The sequence below is a fragment of the Scyliorhinus canicula genome, chromosome 6, assembly GCF_902713615.1.
Source record: "Scyliorhinus canicula chromosome 6, sScyCan1.1, whole genome shotgun sequence".
In the NCBI taxonomy this organism is placed as follows: domain Eukaryota; kingdom Metazoa; phylum Chordata; class Chondrichthyes; order Carcharhiniformes; family Scyliorhinidae; genus Scyliorhinus; species Scyliorhinus canicula.
This window is the reverse complement of record NC_052151.1, coordinates 8,629,740-8,648,396: the sequence shown is the minus strand read 5'-3', so window position 1 is coordinate 8,648,396 and position 18,657 is coordinate 8,629,740. Positions and strand designations below refer to the sequence as shown.

The 18,657-nt window shown below is 53.0% G+C and overlaps 1 protein-coding gene across 1 annotated transcript in view; it reads right to left on the bottom strand.

Moving 5' to 3' along the window:
- LOC119966923 (dynein heavy chain 8, axonemal-like) overlaps nucleotides 1–18,657 on the bottom strand; it is a 1,786,259-nt gene that overhangs the window by 766,547 nt on the left and 1,001,055 nt on the right. Inside the window, exon 40 of the mRNA XM_038798881.1 lies at nucleotides 16,486–16,590. Within this exon, the coding sequence (XP_038654809.1) occupies nucleotides 16,486–16,590 (105 nt within the window). The remainder of the gene's footprint in view (nucleotides 1–16,485; nucleotides 16,591–18,657) is intronic.

The window sequence follows — 18,657 nt, the reverse complement described above, 5'->3', positions numbered from 1 at the left end:
GAAAAACTTTCGTGAGCCATTCCGCTGGTGAGCTCTTCTTGTTTAGGAACAGGGTAATGTTCCCTCATGATGTTATGGTTCAAATCTTTGGGCTCGATACAAATGCGAAGTTCCCCTGACAGTTTTCTGACACAAACCATGGAGCTAACCCAGTCCGTGGGTTCCGTGACCTTAGAAATGACGCCCTGGTCCTGGAGGTCTTGCAGCTGCTGCTTGAGGCGGTCCTTAAGGGGTTCCGGCACCCGACGCAGTGCATGAACCACAGGTGTGGCATTCGGTTTCAGAAGTATCTTGTATCGGTAGGGGAATGTGCCCATACCTTCGAAGACGCTGTGGTATTGTGCTATGTTGTCATCTAATTGGGTTTTGAAGTTGACATCCAGTGAGGTCGTTGCCTCAGCGGGCGACATGGTGTGAACCCGCTGCTCAAGATTCAAGATTTTGCAGGCCTGAGCACCGAGCAAGGAAGCTCTGTTGGATCCTACAATTTAAAAACGCAGGGTTGCTTTTGAAGAACGATGGGATACTGCAAGCTGGCATGAGCCACTGGCAGCAATGGCATTGCCATTGTAGTCGAGAAGCTGGCAGGCCGGTGGAAGAATGCTCAGCTTGACGCGGATGGTATCAAGGTCAGGCTTTGAAATGAGGTTCGCTGAGGCACCGGTGTCCAGCCTGAAGCGTATGCGAGCCTTGTTGACCGTAAGGTTGGCACACCACTCGTCATCTGGATCAATGCTCATCACTGGGAGTTGTTTCACCTTCTTGGTGGAAAGCATCATATGCTTGGTGATGATGCCCACCCGGAATGGGGATGTGAGGCCCTCAGTGTCGGGATCTGGAACCATGTCGGAGTCGGAGTCTGCAACGGGTTGCTGTACTGACCGGACGTTCCTGCGCTGCGGCTGGGATCGCTGTGTGTTGGGCAGTTAAGCAGATCTGCACAGGGCTGGGTAGTGGCCAAGCTTGCCACACTGGAGACAGCGTCAAGATTTCATGGGACATTGCCGCATTAAGTGGGCGGAGCCACAGTTGTTGCACGTCATGGCGCCGATGTCAGGACGCTCCGTGCCCCACTGCGCACACGCAGTGCGGTCGAACAATGTGCGCACCTGCGCAGTGCGGTCGTCGGCATCGCCGTCCCCTTGGTCATTGCGTGCATGCGCAGGAGCACGGGAAAAGCACGCGAAATGGCCGCCCTCATCCAGACTCAGGCCCTGGAGCTGTTTTATGGCCTGCACCCGCTACGCATCGTGGGGGCCTTGCCGCGCCGTCTCTGCCACCTTGATACCGGTTATTAGCGTGCTCATGTAGGACGCAGGTCTAAGGAGCTGCTGGTGAAGAGGATCGGAGTGGACCCCGAAAACGATCTGGCCGTCGATCATGGAGTCGGAAGTGGAGCCATAGTTGCAGGACTGCGTGAGGATACTGGGATGGGTTAAGCAGGACTGAAAAGGTTCACCCTTACCCTGAAGCCTCTGCTGGAACACATAGCGTTGAAAGCTCTCATTGACTTCAATGTCACAGTGGCTGTCGAACTTCAGCAGGACTGTTTTAAACTTTGTCTTGTCCTCGCCTTCAGCAAAGGTGAGGGAGTTAAAGATGTGGATAGCATGGTCCCCGGCTGTAGAGAGGAAGAGAGCAATCTTCCTGGCATCCGATGTGGCTTCGAGGTTGGTGGCTTCAAGATATAGCTGAAACCTCTGCTTGAAAATCTTCCAGTTTGCACCGAGGTTGCCGGCAATGCGGAGCATTACCATATTACCGGGTGGCTGGTCGCTAGTCAAAGGCAGACTATCTCAAGGTAGGTCCGTCAAACTCGAACATGACTCACTAGTACCATGATGTGTTGGGTCAGCTAGGTCTGAGAGGATTGCGTTTATTGCAGCAGTGAGAGACAAGTTTCCAACACTTGAAGAAATGCAACTCTATTTTATTGAACTCTTAACTATCACACATACTTTAACTGTGGGTTGACACTATGCTGAGTTGACTGGAGACCTGAGGCTAACCTGACCAGACTATCACATGGTGTATGTTCTAGTTGTTGCTCACGGGCTCTGACTGTCTCAGAGGCTGGATCCAAAGAGAGCGGGAAAACTAGTGCCCTCTGGCTTTTTAGTGGTCGTGTCCTATCTGGTGATTGGCTGCTGTGTTCTGTGTGTTCATTGGTCATCCTGTGTGTCAATCAATGCTGTCTGTGCACCATCATATACTTGTGTGTATATTATTACAGAAATCTCTAGAGACGTTGTGATCTGGATGTCGCCCTCACTGGGCATGATCCAGATCTGCATATTTAAATGAGCCATTAGCCAGGCAAAATGGCGCCCCGGTCTTCGAGGGTTCTTTCCAGCTGGGCTCGCCAGCAGGAATAGACTCAAGTTGCACCTCGGCGGACAGAAACTCCCCAAGGGCAAAAAATACGGCAAAGTGCCATTGAATAGCAGGGTGTTTGCCGGCACTGCTGCCTTCAGAAAACACCCCGCTAAATGCGGCCAAAAGTGTACATAGATTTTTTTCCATTGGATTGCACCCAATATTTGCAATATGGGGTGGAATCTTTCCAAAGGAAATGGCAAAATGTCAGGTTCTGACTGAAAACCAGTGTGTTTCTCCGCAGAAGGACATCGAGGTTGTCACTCTAGGGGCTGGATTCACCAATTTGAAGACTGAGTACCGGCGTGGGAACGGTGGCATTTTATGTCTGGAAAAATGGCAGAACAGCTGTACCGATCCTCCCTCTGGTGGGGGGGCTAGCAGGCACGCAGCGTAAAGCCCCGGTTTTACCTGCAGATGCAGTCAGAGCATTGCCGGGTCCAAGGGCATGCATGCGCAGGGCGGCAGTCTGCAGCGGCCACGTGCCAAAAACAGCCCCCCTTTGGCCAGGCTCTCCATCCCCAGACTAACCCCCACCAGTTCCCTCAGGCCCCGCCAAAGCCCACCTGCCCACGGAACGGCTCTCACCCAACTGTGGAAGCTCTGGCCTCAGTCCGCAGCTACCACGCTGGGTTCACGAAAATAAATAGGATAAGTGTTCCACGCTGTCAGGAGTGCCTTAGGTGGCATCCTGAGGCCGTTGCGACGGTGTGCGTCATACTCTGTGAGTATGCCGTTTTTGAGGGGGTGGAGCATTGCAAAAGCGGGGGAGGGCTACTGCTGACGGCCCCCGACCGGCGCAACGCGATTCCCGCCCGCCGAAAAAATAGCGCCGGAGAACTCGGCAGCCACGTCAGAGTGGTGGGGCGGGATTCACGCCCCCTTCCCCCCCCCCCCCACCTCCCCCCAACCCCCCCAGCGATTCTCCGACCCGGCGGGGAGGTCTATGAATCCCGCTCCATGTCCTTGGTCTCACCGTTGCTTGTTCTGTTGTTTAATTCCTCTTGCAATAAAGACTAGCATTCCACTTGCCTTCTTAATTACTTTATCTGCTTGCATGGTAACTTTTTATGATTTTTATGAGAATAACTAGATACCCTGGTACATTGGAATTCCTGTACCAGCCTCCCCGGACGGGCGCCGGAATGTGGCGACTAGGGGCTTTTCACAGTAACTTCATTGAAGCCTACTCGTGACAATAAGCGATTTTCATTTCATTTCAGTCATTCTCCATTTAAGTAAAAAACTGTTTTTTTATCCTTCCCGCCAAAGGGAACAACTTTCACATTTTCCCACATTATACACCATCTGGCATCTCTTGACCCACTCACTCAACCTTTCTCTATCTGTCTGGAACCTCCTTAAGTCCTTGGCACAACATACTGTCCTATCTATCTTCATGTCTGCTACCATGCCTTTGCTCCTTTCATCTAAGTCATTGACATAGATTGTAAAAAGATAAGGGCCCCTGCAGGACTTTATTTGTCACATCTTGCCAATCACGTAAAGGCCCATTTATGCATCCTCTCTGTTTTGTGTCACACAGTCAATCTTCTACACATAGAACATAGAACACACAGTGCAGAAGGAGGCCATTCGACCCATCAACGCAATTAAGCACTCACCCACCCTATCCCCGTAACCCGATAAACCCTCCTATCCTTTTTAGCCATTAAGGGCAATTTAGCATGGGCAATCCACCTAAAAAGCACTTCTTTGGACTGTGGGAGGAAACCGGAGCACCCGGAGGAAACCCACGCAGACACAGGGAGAACATGTAGACTCGCACAGAGAGTGACCCTGCGGGGAATCAAACCTGGGACCCTGGCGCTGTGAAACCACAGTGCTAGCCACTTGTGTTACCGTGCTGCCCATGCTAATATGTTACCTCATACACCATGAGCAACTGCTTTGCACAAAACCTTTAATGTGGCCCCTGCAGAGGGCAGCAGAGCAGAGCTACTGATCAGCTGTTCTGGGGAAATTTGCAGAGCAGAGGGCAGCAGAGCAGAGCTACTGATCAGCTGTTCTGGGGAAATTTGCATACGTGCAGTGCAGTCAGCCTAATTTGAAGGTGTACCTGCGAAGAAGACCCGAGGAGTTTGAGTGAAGGGCAGCATCCAGCAGAGGGCAGCAGAGCAGAGCTACTGATCAGCTGTTCTGGGGAAATTTGCATACGTGCAGTGCGGTCAGCCTAATTTGAAGGTGTACCTGCGAAGAAGACCTGAGGAGTTTGAGTGAAGGGAAGCAGCAGAGCAGAGCTACTGATCAGCTGTTCTGGGGAAATTTGCATACGTCCAGTGCGTCAGCCTAATTTGAAGGTGGTTTGTGGAGGGGCTGTTGTTTAATGACAATTAAACCTGAAACACTTCATTAGTGTTTCCCACCCTACCTCCTCCTATAACCAAAAAAACCCCCCCACTCCCCCCCCCCCCCCCCCACGGTTGTTGGGAAGCGGGAGCAGGGGCCTGTCGTGAAGGTGAGTGAGTGCCTTTAAATTTGCTTACCTTTCAGCGGGAGCAGGATTTGAGGGAATATCAGGTAAGCTCTTCCTTTCTTTTTCTTTTACTTTTCTTGATTTTTTTTAAAATCTAGAGGTGATGTCAGGGAAGGCAGTACAATGCTCCTCCTGCAGAATGTTTGAGGTGAGGGACGCCAATAGTGTCCCTGCTGATTTCATCTGTGGGAAGTGCACCCAACTCCAGCTCCTCAAAAACCGTGTTAGGGACCTGGAGCTTGAGCTGGATGAACTTCGGATCATTCGGGAGGCAGAGGGGGTCATAGATAGGAGCTTCAGGGAAGTAGTTACACCAAAGACTGGAGATAGATGGGTAACTGTAAGAGGGACTGGGAAGAAGCAGTCAGTGCAGGGACCCCCTGCGGTCGTTCCCCTGAGTAACAAGTATACCGTTTTGGATACTTGTGGGGGGGACGACTTAACAGGGGTAAGCCATGGGGTACGGGCCTCTGGCACGGAGTCTGTCCCTGTTGCTCAGAAGGGAAGGGGGGAAAGGAGTAGAACATTAGTAATTGGGGACTCAATAGTCAGGGGCACAGATAGGAGATTTTGTGGGAGCGAGAGAGACTCACGTTTGGTATGTTGCCTCCCAGGTGCAAGGGTACGTGATGTCTTGGATCGTGTTTTCCGGGTCCTTAAGGGGGAGGGGGAGCAGCCCCAAGTCGTAGACCACATTGGCACTAATGACATAGGTAGGAAAGGGGACAAGGATGTCAGGCAGGCCTTTAGGGAGCTAGGATGGAAGCTCAGAGCGAGAACAAACAGAGTTGTTGGGCGCGATTCTCCGGACTCACGACGGTTCGGAGAATAGCGGGCGTCGGAAATTTTTACGGCGACGCTGTTCCGACGCCCTCCCGCTATTCTCCGAACCCCGCAAATTGTCGGAGTCGCGTTTCCCGACAACGCCTCCTTCCCGCCCCTGGCACGACCAGAATCGCCACTGAGAGCCCCCCCGCTATTCACCGGCCCGGATGGGCCGAAGTCCCGACGTCATGGCGCCCTGTTTGGACGTCGTGAAACACACCTGCTTTTTAAATTCGTCAACCAGTCGGCCTGGCTGACGACTGCTTGGAGGAGGTCAGGGCACCACTCTGCGCACCGCTCAGCGCACCGTTCAGCGCACCGCTCGAGTCTGGCCACAACGGGGAAGGCATCCCTGGGAACGGGAGGGGGTCCAGAACGGGGGCAGTGGGGGGGAGACGGGGGAGGCAGTGGGGGAGACTGGGGAGGCAGTGGGGAGATGGAGGGGGCAGTGGGGGAGACGGAGGGGGCAGTGGGGGAGACGGAGGGGGCAGTGGGGGAGACGGAGGATGCAGTGGGGGAGACGGAGGGGGCAGTGGGGGAGACGGAGGGGGCAGTGGGGGAGACGGGGGAGGCAGTGGGGGAGACGGAGGAGGCAGTGGGGGAGACGGAGGGGGCAGTGGGGGAGACGGGGGAGGCAGTGGGGGAGACGGGGGAGGCAGTGGGGGAGACGGGGGAGGCAGTGGGGGAGACGGAGGAGGCAGTGGGGGAGACGGAGGAGGCAGTGGGGGAGACGGGGGAGGCAGTGGGGGAGACGGGGGAGGCAGTGGGGGAGACGGAGGAGGCAGTGGGGGAGACGGAGGGGGCAGTGGGGGAGACGGGGGAGGCAGTGGGGGGCGACGGAGGGGGGGGGGGGTTAGGTAGAGAGTGAGCCGTCCAACCCCGTAACAAAATGTCTGCCAGCATGCCATGGTGTGCAGGTGACGAGGACACGGCCGCTGGTTCCCCTGTGGCTTCCGGCCACAGGCCACTGACGCACCCGTGTGGAGGCCATAGTTTACTGGCCGTTGGATGCAGAAAGTGACCAGGGGTTAGGCTGACCGCGTGTCAGCAGCGCGACCAGGCCACCGGGACACACTGGTATCCCATGGCTGGCGGCTGCCGAGGTGTCGACTAACGTCCGTCTAACATGTCCCGTTTCTCTGCCTCCTACCACCCTTCTGTAGGTTAGCACGATGCATGGGAACAGAACGGCTATGTTCTGCGCAGTGGTTGGGGCCGCTCTACTGGATTTGGAGATGCAGCAGCATCCACACCCACAACCCGCAGTGGCTGCAGGGCCAGCTGCAGCAGCAGAGGGAAGGGCCGAGGAGTTGCCAGTCGTCGAGCAGCATGGGGGGGGGGGGGGGAGGAGGAGGAGGAGGAGGAGGAGGAGGAGGAGGAGGAGGAAGAGGAAGAGGAGAGAGTGAGGGTGCAGCCACGGCGTCAGAGGCGACGACCAAAGCCGAGGGTGTACCGTGTCCGGGTCTCTTTCCTAACAATGCCGGACATCACCTGCAGGAGAAGACTCCGGCTGAGTAGGCAGACGGTGATACATATCTGCGAACTCCTGTCGCACCTCGCCCCACGTGGAACGGGGGGAGGACACGCGATCCCGGTAGCCAGCAAGGTGACGGTCGCTCTGAACTTCTATGCTACCGGCTCCTTCCAGTCTCCGAGCGGGGACGTCTCTGGGATCTCCCAGTCATCGGTGCACAGGTGCATCCGGGATGTGACCGACGCCCTCTATGCCATCGCCGATCGCTACATCACCTTTCCCGAGGACCAAGCAAGTCAAGACTCACGAGCCCGTGGATTTGCCAGTGTGGCCGGAATACCGAGGGTTCAGGGGTCAATCGACTGTGTTCACGTCCCCATGCGCCCGCCTGCTGTGGACAAGGAAGTGTTCACAAACAGGAGGGGGACATACTCCATTAATGTCCAGGTGGTATGCGACCCCCACATGAGGTTCATGAACGTCTGTGCAAGGTTCCCAGGGAGTGTGCATGACTCCTACATACTAGCGCAGTCGTTCATCCCTGCGATGTTTGAGGGACGTCCCCCCCGGCTGAGGGGCTGGTTGCTAGGTGACAGGGGTTATCCGCTGAGGTCTTGGCTGATGACGCCTATACGGAGGCCTCAGACCAATGCGGAAACACGATACAACGAGGCCCATGCAGCAACCAGGGGTGTGGTGGAGCGCTGCCTTGGCCTCCTGAAGATGAGATTCAGGTGCCTGGACCGCTCCGGAGGGGCCCTGCAGTACCAGGCCGACAGGGTCGCTCACATTGTAGTGGTCTGCTGTGCGCTGCACAACATCGCGATGCAGAGGGGAGATGACCTGTTGCAGGAGGCGGAGGGAGAAGCTAGTGGCAGTGGTGCCAGCACAGAGGAGGAGGAGGAGGAGGAGGAGGAGGAGGAGGAGGAGGAGGCTGGCGGAGTGGCGGGCGCAGAACGCAGATACGACCCAGGTGCTGGTGATGTCCAGGAGGCGGCACGACGGACCCGGCAAGGACGGCGGGCACGCGACGCCCTGGTGGCAGCACGGTTCACGCATCGCATGTGACGTCCCCGATGAACACCAAACCACCACCTGCATCGCTAGTCATGCAGAGGGTCACCACACAACTGCCACCACCACAACCCCCCCCCCCCCCCCCCCCCCCCCCCCCCTCAGTGTACACTGCTCCACTTCGACATGACGCTTATCACTGGGTACAGACGGAATGGCACAACATTGATGGCTGTGTCAGCGGGTGTGATCAGTGCCATGTGGAATGATGACAGCCCGCTCTGCGAAGAGCTGTGAGCTCAGAATCTTTAGAGAGAGTCTGACCCATGGCAATAGCTGAACCATCCACCTTGGTGGCCGCTGAGTTCGTCACTGACACTCCATCACGTGCCCGCGTGGGCTAGCTGTGGGAGGGGGGTAGGGGCAGGGACTGCACACCCGGCACCGAGGTTTCACCACCCGTCACCCCCAGCGACACTCGGTCACCATCACGATTCCTGTGGCTGTGGAACAATCACACGGTATTACAAGTAAGGTGGAACAGTGCGTTTAATATTAACAATTATTTACAGGTGCCCTAGCCCCTACAACTAAACTGTGCCCTTCACCCGTGCCAACTTACTCAGTGTCTATCTTAGTTGCCTTACGGGCCCTACCACTACGTCTAAGTGAATCCCCAGATGATACAGCAGGAGTGGAGGAGGATTGCTGCGAATCGTCCCCCTCGACTCGTTTCTCCTTGGCTATGCGTTTCCTGGGGCGACCCGGCCTTGATGGGCCAGGCTGCTCTGCGGGCGTCTCGGGTGACATTGTGCCACCCTGCTCTGCCTGCTGCCCACCCGATGCACCAGGGATGGGACGGGGGGAGGCCGAGAATTCCGGGACGTCCCGTGATGAAGTTAATGGGACGGGCCCCGAAACCTCCTCCTCCCTCGGGGAGCCCGGTGGCCCCCGGGCCTCACTTTGGGACAGAGGTGCGAGCGGGGAGGTTCCCCGTCGCACCACCGACACCTGGCGCTGCCAGTCCTGGAGGCCTGCAACGGTATCCACCAGGATCCGAAGGTTTGCAGAGACGGAGTCCAGGGAGTTAGACATTCCCGCCAGGGACTGTGCGATCTCAACCTGTGTGTGCACGACGCCATCCAGCACATGTGTCAGGCGGTTGATGGTCTCCGCGACTGACAGCTGGGACTGTGCCAGCGACTGCTGGGACTGTGCCAGCGACTGCTGGGACTGTGCTATCGACTGCTGGGACTGTGCCATGGCGTGCTGCGACTGGCCAATGACCTGCTGAGACTCGGCCATGGCCCGCAGGGCGCCGGCAATGTCGTTTTGGCTCTGGCACATTGCTGCCTGTGAGAGGGCAACCCTGTCCAGGGCCGAGGATGACGCGTGCACATTAACCCCAACGTCTTGCATAACCTGACCCATTGTCTCCACCGCGGATGCCACCCGTGCGGTGTCGGACTGGGTCTCTGCCATGAGCGGCACCACTCCCTGCTCTTGGACGCGGTTCGACTCCTCTAATAGCGTCTGCAGAGTCTGGAAGGAAGCCCTCATCCCGTCATTGTTTCCCTGGGTTTCCTGAGGCATCGGCTGTGCGGGTGGGTTGATAAACTCCAGGAACTCAGAAAACGTCTGGGAGCCAGCTGCATCCTGGGCCTGGTCTGGCCTCCGCGAGTCCGGGCCCTCTGTTGCTCCGACCTCCACCTGCTGTACCTGCTCATCTGTGATGTGCCAACCAGACTGTGCCCCAGGAGACTCATCACTAAATAGGCCCGCCGGGGTGTGTATCTCTGGGATGATGGATGTGGTGGGAGAAAGCAGTGCCGCAAGCCCGACGCTCTCAATGCTTAGGGCCTCGTCCATGGTGTGGGGCTGCTCAGCGACAGGAGGGTTGTCCCTGGCCATTTCTGGTGGTGGTGGTGGACTTCGAACCCTCTGTGCGTCCTGGTCCGCAGATTGGGTTGGGGCGGATAGGGCTGCCCGCTGATCGGGCACCCTCTGTTGTGAGGCCCCGGGTGAGGTGGCGGCAGATTCCTGTCTCCGTCTGCAGCCAGACGGCCCTGGTCGTTGGGCATCACGTCCTAGGGAAGAGAATGAGACGGGTTATTTCGATTTGCTCGGCAGGCCGCTGGACGGTCCCAGTGGGCAGGGTGTGTGAAGGGACAGAGGATGGGGGAGGTGTCCCAGTGGGCAGGGTGTGTGAAGGGACAGAGGATGGGGGAGGTGTCCCAGTGGGCAGGGTTTGTGAAGGGACAGAGGATGGGGGAGGGGGGGGTGTTTGTCAGGGAGGGTTGTCTCACTTGCTGCAGTTCCGCCAACCTCGCATTGCGCGATATCGCGGGTGGCAGACCCCCCAACAAGGTCCAGTGCCCTCTGTTCAAAGGTGCTGAGGGGGTGCATGTTGGGCGAACCCCCTCCAGTCTTGTGCCGCTCACGGTGGTTATGACCGGCCTTGGCCTGTTGGGGGAGGGAACATAGGTAGATCATTACAAAACGGTAGGTATCAGCAGTCCGTTCAGATACTGGCACAGTTTGGGGGGGGCAAGTTGTCATCAGACGATTGCATCTCTCCTCGGGGCCAGAGCGCTGGGTCTGTGACAACTTTGTGAACCACCCTCTCTCTGCCCCAATCCCTCCCCCCCCCCCCCCCCCCCCCCCCCCCCCCCCCCCCCCCCCGGGCAGTTAAGGGGGAGGGATGGTTGTGACTAGGGGGCACCCTCATGGCACTTACCCTGGCAGACCTGGTGAGGTCGTGTAGCTTCTTTCGACATTGCTCTGCTGAGCGAGGGGTCTGCCCCACAGCACTGACGGCAGCAGCCAGGTCACGCCAGGCCTGGCGTACCGTGCTGGCAGGTTGGCGATGCCCTCTCCGCGGGCGGATGATGCCCCTCCTCTGCTCCACGGCATCGAGCAGCGCCTCGACGTCTGCATCTACAAAGCGAGGAGCAGCTCCCCTCGGCTCCGACATCCTGCCCGACAGATTCTGTGGTCGCCCGCGCCTTTTTACGGCGTCGGGCGGCGTCACATGGGCGGGTTCGTGTCGTCGTCGCGTTCCGTCGTCATCACGCACGTAATTGACGCGGCCGCGCTACTAGCCCATTTCCAGGAAGTGAATCCGTCGGGAAATGAAGCCTTCGCGACCGTCGTAAAACGGTCCCGATTTTTACGACGGTTTGCTGACTTTCCGCGGGTGCGGAGAATTTCGCCCGTTATCTCTGGGTCGTTGCCCGTGCCACATGATAGTGAGACGAGGAATAGGGAGAGAGAGAGCAATTAAACACGTGGCTACAGGGATGGTGCAGGCGGGAGGGATTCAGATTTCTGGATAACTGGGGCTCTTTCTGGGGAAGGTGGGACCTCTATAGACAGGATGGTCTACATCTGAACCTGAGGGGCACCAATATCCTGGGGGGGAGATTTGTTAGTGCTCTTTGGGGGGGTTTAAACTAATTCAGCAGGGGAATGGGAACCTGGATTATAGTTTTGGGGTACGGGAGATTGAGAGTATAGAGGTCAGGAGCACAGATTTGACTTTGCAGGAGGGTGCCAGTGTTCAGGTAGGTGGTTTGAAGTGTGTCTACTTCAATGCCAGGAGTATACGAAATAAGGTAGGGGAACTGGCAGCATGGGTTGGTACCTGGGACTTCGATGCGGTGGCCATTTCAGACACATGGATAGAGCAGGGACAGGAATGGTTGTTGCAGGTTCCGGGGTTTAGGTGTTTTAGTAAGCTCAGAGAAGGGTGCAAAAGAGGGGGAGGTGTGGCGCTGCTAGTCAAGGACAGTATTACGGTGGCGGAAAGGATGCTAGATGGAGACTCTTCTTCCGAGGTAGTATGGGATGAGGTTAGAAACAGGAAAGGAGAGGTCACCCTGTTGGGAGTTTTCTATAGGCCACCTAATAGTTCTAGGGATGTAGAGGAAAGGATGGCGAAGATGATTCTGGAAAAGAGCGAAAGTAACAGGGTAGTTGTTATGGGAGACTTTAACTTTCCAAATATTGACTGGAAAAGGTATAGTTCGAGTACATTAGATGGGTCGTTCTTTGTACAATGTGTGCAGGAGGGTTTCCTGACACAATATGTTGACAGGCCAACAAGAGGCAAGGCCACATTGGATTTGGTTTTGGGTAATGAACCAGGCCAGGTGTTAGATCTGGAGGTAGGTGAGCACTTTGGAAACAGTGACCATAATTCGGTGACCTTTACATTAGTGATGGAAAGGGATAAGTATACCCCGCAGGGCAAGAGTTATAGCTGGGGGAAGGGCAATTATGATGCCATTAGACATGACTTAGGATGTGTAGGTTGGAGAAGTAGGCTGCAAAGAGTTGGGCACACTGGATATGTGGAGCTTGTTCAAGGAACAGCTATCGCGTGTTCTTGATAAGTACGTACCAGTCAGGCAGGGAGGAATGGGTAGAGCGAGGGAACCGTGGTTTACCAAAGAAGTGGAATCTCTTGTTAAGAGGAAGAAGGAGGCCTATGTGAAGATGAGGCGTGAAGTTTCAGTTGGGGCGCTTGATAGTTACAAGGAAGCGAGGAAGGATCTAAAGAGAGAGCTAAGACGAGCAAGGAGGGGACATGAGAAGTCTTTGGCAGGTAGGATCAAGGAAAACCCAAAAGCTTTCTATAGGTATGTCAGGAATAAAAGAATGACTAGGGTAAGAGTAGGGCCAGTCAAGGACAGTGGTGGGAAGTTGTGTGTGGAGGCTGAGGAGATAAGCGAGATACTAAATGAATACTTTTCGTCAGTATTCACTCAGGAAAAAGATAATGTTGTGGAGGAGAATGCTGAGACCCAGGCTATTAGAATAGATGGCATTGAGGTGCGTAGGGAAGAAGTGTTGGCAATTCTGGACAAGGTAAAAATAGATAAGTCCCCGGGGCCTGATGGGATTTATCCTAGGATTCTCTGGGAAGCCAGGGAAGAGATTGCTGAGCCTTTAGCTTTGATTTTTATGTCATCATTGCAGAAAATACGGAGGCTGGGGATCGAGGGTGATTTAGAGATGTGGATCAGAAATTGGCTAGTTGAAAGAAGACAGAGGGTGGTGGTTGATGGCAAATGTTCAGAATGGAGTTCAGTTACGAGTGGCGTACCACAAGGATCTGTTCTGGGGCCGTTGCTGTTTGTCATTTTTATAAATGACCTAGAGGAGGGCACAGAAGGTTGGGTGAGTAAATTTGCAGACAACACTAAAGTCGGTGGAGTTGTAGACAGTGTGGAAGGATGTTGCAGGTTACAGAGGGACATAGATAAGCTGCAGAGCTGGGCTGAGAGGTGGCAAATGGAGTTTAATGTAGAGAAGTGTGAGGTGATGCACTTTGGAAAGAAAAACAGGAATGCGGAATATTTGGCTAATGGTAAAATTCTTGGCAGTGTGGATGAGCAGAGGGATCTCGGTGTCCATGTACATAGATCCCTGAAAGTTGCCACCCAGGTTGATAGGGTTGTGAAGAAGGCCTATGGTGTGTTGGCCTTTATTGGTAGAGGGATTGAGTTCCGGAGCCATGAGGTCATGTTGCAGCTGTACAAAACTCTGGTACGGCCGGATTTGGAGTATTGCGTACAGTTCTGGTCGCCTCATTATAGGATGGACGTGGAAGCTTTGGAACGGGTGCAGAGGAGATTTACCAGGATGTTGCCTGGTATGGAGGGAAAATCTTATGAGGAAAGGCTGATGGACTTGAGGTTGTTCTCGTTAGAGAGAAGAAGGTTAAGAGGTGACTTAATAGAGGCATACAAAATGATCAGAGGGTTAGATAGGGTGGACAGTGAGAGCCTTCTCCCGCGGATGGAGGTGGCTAGCACGAGGGGACATAGCCTTAAATTGAGGGGTAATAGATATAGGACAGACGTCAGAGGTAGGTTTTTTACGCAAAGAGTGGTGAGGCCGTGGAATGCCCTACCTGCAACAGTAGTGACCTCGCCAACATTGAGGGCATTTAAAAGTTTATTGGATAAGCATATGGATGATAATGGGATAGTGTAGGTTAGATGGCCTTTAGTTTTTGACTTCCCATGTCGGTGCAACATCGTGGGCCGAAGGGCCTGTACTGCGCTGTATCGTTCTATGTTCTATGTTCTATGTTGTCAAATGCCTCCTGGAAATACAAGTACAGTACATCTAGAGGCTCCCCTTTATCCACAGTGCATGGCACTCCTTCAAAGAACTCTAATAAATTGGTTAAACATGATTTCCCTTTCACAAAATAATGATGACTCTTCCTGATTACCTTGAGTTTTTCTAATGTCCATAATGATTGATTCGAACATTTTCCTTATGACTGTAAAAATCCTTTATTTTTCTTGTGCAATGTCACTTTAAGAACACAATGTGCTGGGAGGACTTTGAAAGAAGGGGACATCATTAAGTTTCAAGAAATGCCCATTTGACCTTGAATTACCCAGGGGATAAAAAGCTAACAAGCAAAGAGTGAACAGAAAGCTAATTGGAGTAGGAATGGATTTTTTTGTCTGTTTAGCAGCTCAAAACACTGAGAATCCATGCAAGGAGAAAACAAACAAAGCTCAATCTGAATGTTTGCAAGCCTTCGAACAGGTCCCGGTGTTGAAGCAGGTCTCTGAGAATACAACAATGATTGTGTTACTGTGTGTGTTATACATTTGGAAAGAAGAGAAGACTGAAGACAGGAAGAGAAATGGATTGTGTATTGGACAAATCAATTGCTGCTGCTGAAGACATGCCAGGGCAGCCCAGACCATTTAAAAATGTTTGGAGATGAAATGAAAATCGCTTATTGTCACGAGTAGGCTTCAATGAAGTTACTGTGAAAAGCCCCTAGTCGCCACATTCCGGCGCCTGTCCGGGGAGGCTGGTACGGGAATCGAACCGTGCTGCTGGCCTGCTTGGTCTGCTTTAAAAGCCAGCGATTTAGCTGAGTGAGCTAAACCAGCCCCTGGGAGTGTCTAAGAATTCTGCACCATGAAAACTGTTGTAAACTGAGTGAGAGTGTTTGTAGACATCCATCCAGTCAGTGTTAAACATGTGTGGGAACTTCAGATGAAATAAGACTTCTGCCGAATGTGAGGCAGGAGCTAAAATGATTGGGTGGCTAATAAGAGATCCTACAAAATAAAGGCTGAGTTAGAAAGACTGAATTTAAATGTATCAACGCTTCAAAGCGAAATGCATCTTTTTTATTTGAAATATCATCTGTGAATTAATGTTCAAATTATGTTGAATTTAGTTGGGTTGTAAAAGTAAAAATTGAAAAAAGTGGAAGTTGTCTTTCTGTTGGCATTGTGGCGATACTTTCTTGAAAAAGTATCTATTCCTATGGAAATTATAACATTTCCCACCCAGAACTTCCTTAGCAAAGATGATGGTCAGTCTTCTTTATGATTTGGTACAGCCACAGTGCTGATAGGGAGGGAGAACCAGTATTTTGACCCAGCAACACTGAAGGGACAGTAATATCATTGTAAATCGTTATGGGTTGTAACTTGCAGATGGTGAAAATTGCAGAAGAATTTGCAGATGGTGAAATTCCTATACATCTGCTGCCCTTGTTCTTCCAACTGAAAATGAAATGAAAAATGAAAAAACTCGAGTCGGTTTGGAAGGACATTTGGCGAGTTGTTACAATGTAACTTGTAGGAAGGTATTGTCATGGGAGTGTCCCTTTAAGAAAGGTTTTTGTCTTATCACATGTCTTCAGTGATGTCATTGTGTGGGTGGAGCTGGGCTGTGGCACCAGTCCACGGCTGCCCTGGTGGGGGGATCCTTCACCGGGGGAAGGTGGGGGTCTCAGGGATATCCAGGCTAGCGATCGGGGGCCACCAATCCGTGGGTGCGCGCGATCGTTCAGGGTCGTTCTGCGTTGTGAGTCTGCCATGTCGCGCGGGGCGGCCGCGAAAAGTCGCCGCCGTGTGCATGCGCGGATTCCCGGCCGGAAGTGCAGGGCCCCCTATCGGCAGGCAGAGCTGCGTGGAGTACTCTGGAGCCCTGTTAGCCCCCTTCAGGTAAGAGAATCACTCTGGATTTTCTTCAGGAAAGTCCAGAGTGAAATGCCCGCATTTTGATGATGGAGTGGGGACAAAGCCCCATTATTGCCATGGGGCTTTGGAGTTTCACTGAGGGTGAGTCCATCGGGAGTGACAATCCGCTGGAGATCACCACTCTGAAGAAGTTACGGGCCAATGAAATTTGGCTTCAATCGAATGATGCACATGTAGTACAATATCATAACAAATGGCACTAATTCAGAGTCAAATGCATTAAACACCTTTAAGTGATTTCAATTTGAATCAATATGATGTATAATTACATGGATTTGTTCTCCTTCCCGCGAAGCGACAGCCAGCATTGTATCATAATCCTTTGGATGGAAAACCACTTCATTCACATTATCAAATACTCCTGCTAAGTGGGCCTGCATACAAAAATACAAAATGAATATGAAAACGCTGAGACAATATAAAGCTTTATCACATTTCGTGTAAAACAGGACAAATGATATTTGGTTCACCTGGAATTGTACTGTGAAGTTTAATGTAGCGGAGAGTGAAACAACATGGTCCCAAAGCCCCTCTGTCAAGCTTACTCCTAGCAAATGTCCAATTTCTAGAAAACAAGCTGGACAGACTTAAAGCCAGACTTACTTTTCAAAGAGAACGAAGGAACTGCTGTGTGCTCTGTTTCACGGAGACATGACTCACTCCTGCTTCACCGCACTGTACCCTACAACCAGAGGGCTTCTCAATCCACCGAATGGACCGTACGGCGGCCTCAGGCAAGGTAAGGGGAGGTGTGGTTTGCCTCCTAATCAACATCTCCTGGTGCTTAGATGTAGCAAAACTGGCGAGTTTCTGTTCCCCAGACCTAGAATACCTGACACGAAAATGCCGCCCCTACTACCTTCCGTGGGAGTTCAGCTCCGTCATCCTGACGGCAGTTCACATCCCATCCATGCAAACGTGAAAATTGCACTGGACAAAATATTCACCACCACAAATAGCCTTGAAACAAAACATCCCGAGACCTTGTTGATTGTAGCTGGGGACTTCAATCAGGCCAAGCTCAAGAGCGTACTACCAAGTTACCACCAATGTGTCACCTGTTCCACCAAAGGCCCAAACATCCTGGACCACTCTATCACCCGCCCACTCTTTGGCAAATCTGACCACAAATCTGTGCTTCTGCTCCCGGCTTATACGCAAAAACTGAAGCGGGAGAATCCATCAAAGAAAGTCCTGCATTGTTGATCTGAGGAATCGGATGATCTCCTACGGGACTGCTTAAGTGGACTGGTCAGTATTTAAAAACGTTGCAACTAGCCTGAAAGAGTACACCACTACAGTAACTGACTTCATTAGTAAGTGTGTAGAAGACTATGTGCCAAAGAAGCAAATCCGCGTTTTTCCCAAGCGGAAACCTTGGATGAACAGGGATATCCACTGCTTGCAGAAGTCTACGTCTGAGGCGTTCAAGTCAGGCGACGCTGACCTCTGCAAGAAAGCCAGATATGATCTAAAGAAATCCATCAAAGATGCCAAAAGACAGTACCGGACCAAGCTCGAGTCCCAGGCTAGCCACACGGATCCCCGCCATCTATGGCAAGGTCTGCAAGACAGAACGGGCTACAAGGTGAAGGCATGTAAAATCGTTGGCTCCAACGCACCCCTCCCTGATGAGCTCAATGTATTCTATGCCTGCTTTAAGCATGAGGTCAGTGAGAGCAAGCCCTCCACCCCAGAAGCCGCGGATGAACTTGTATCTGAGATCACCACTGCAGACGTCAGAGCAGCGTTCTCGAAGATCAACCCACGGAAAACCACTGTCCCGGATGGGGTACCCGGATGAGCATTCAGGTCTTGCGTGGATCAGCTGGCGGGGTTATTCGCAGACATCTTCAACCTATCTTTACAACAATCTGAGGTCCCTATCTGCTTCAAGAAGGCGACCATCATCCCTTTACCAAAAAAAAAGCCGAGCAGCGGGCCTTAATGACTATCGTACAGTGGCTCTGACATCCATCATCATGAAGTGCTTCAAAAGGTTAGTCATGGCACAAATCAATTCCAGCCTCCCAGATTGCCTTGATCCACTACAGTTCGCCTACCGCTGCAACAGGACCACAGCAGAACCATCTCCTTGGCCCTGCACTCTACCCTGGAACACCTAGATAGCAAAGTCATCTATGTCAGACTCCTATTTATCGACTATATCTCAGCCTTCAACACCATCATTCTTACCAAACTCATCTCCAAACTCCGTGGCCTTGGCCTCGGCTCCTCCCTCTGCGACTGAATCCTGAACTTTCTAACCCACAGGCCACAATCACAGTCCTCCACAATCATCCTCAACACCGGTGTCCCACAAGGCTGTGTCCTCAGCCCTCTACTATACTCCTCATACACCTATGACTGTGGCCAAATTCCCCTCCAACTCGCTTTTCAAATTTGCTGATGACACCACCATAATGGGTCGGATTTCAAAC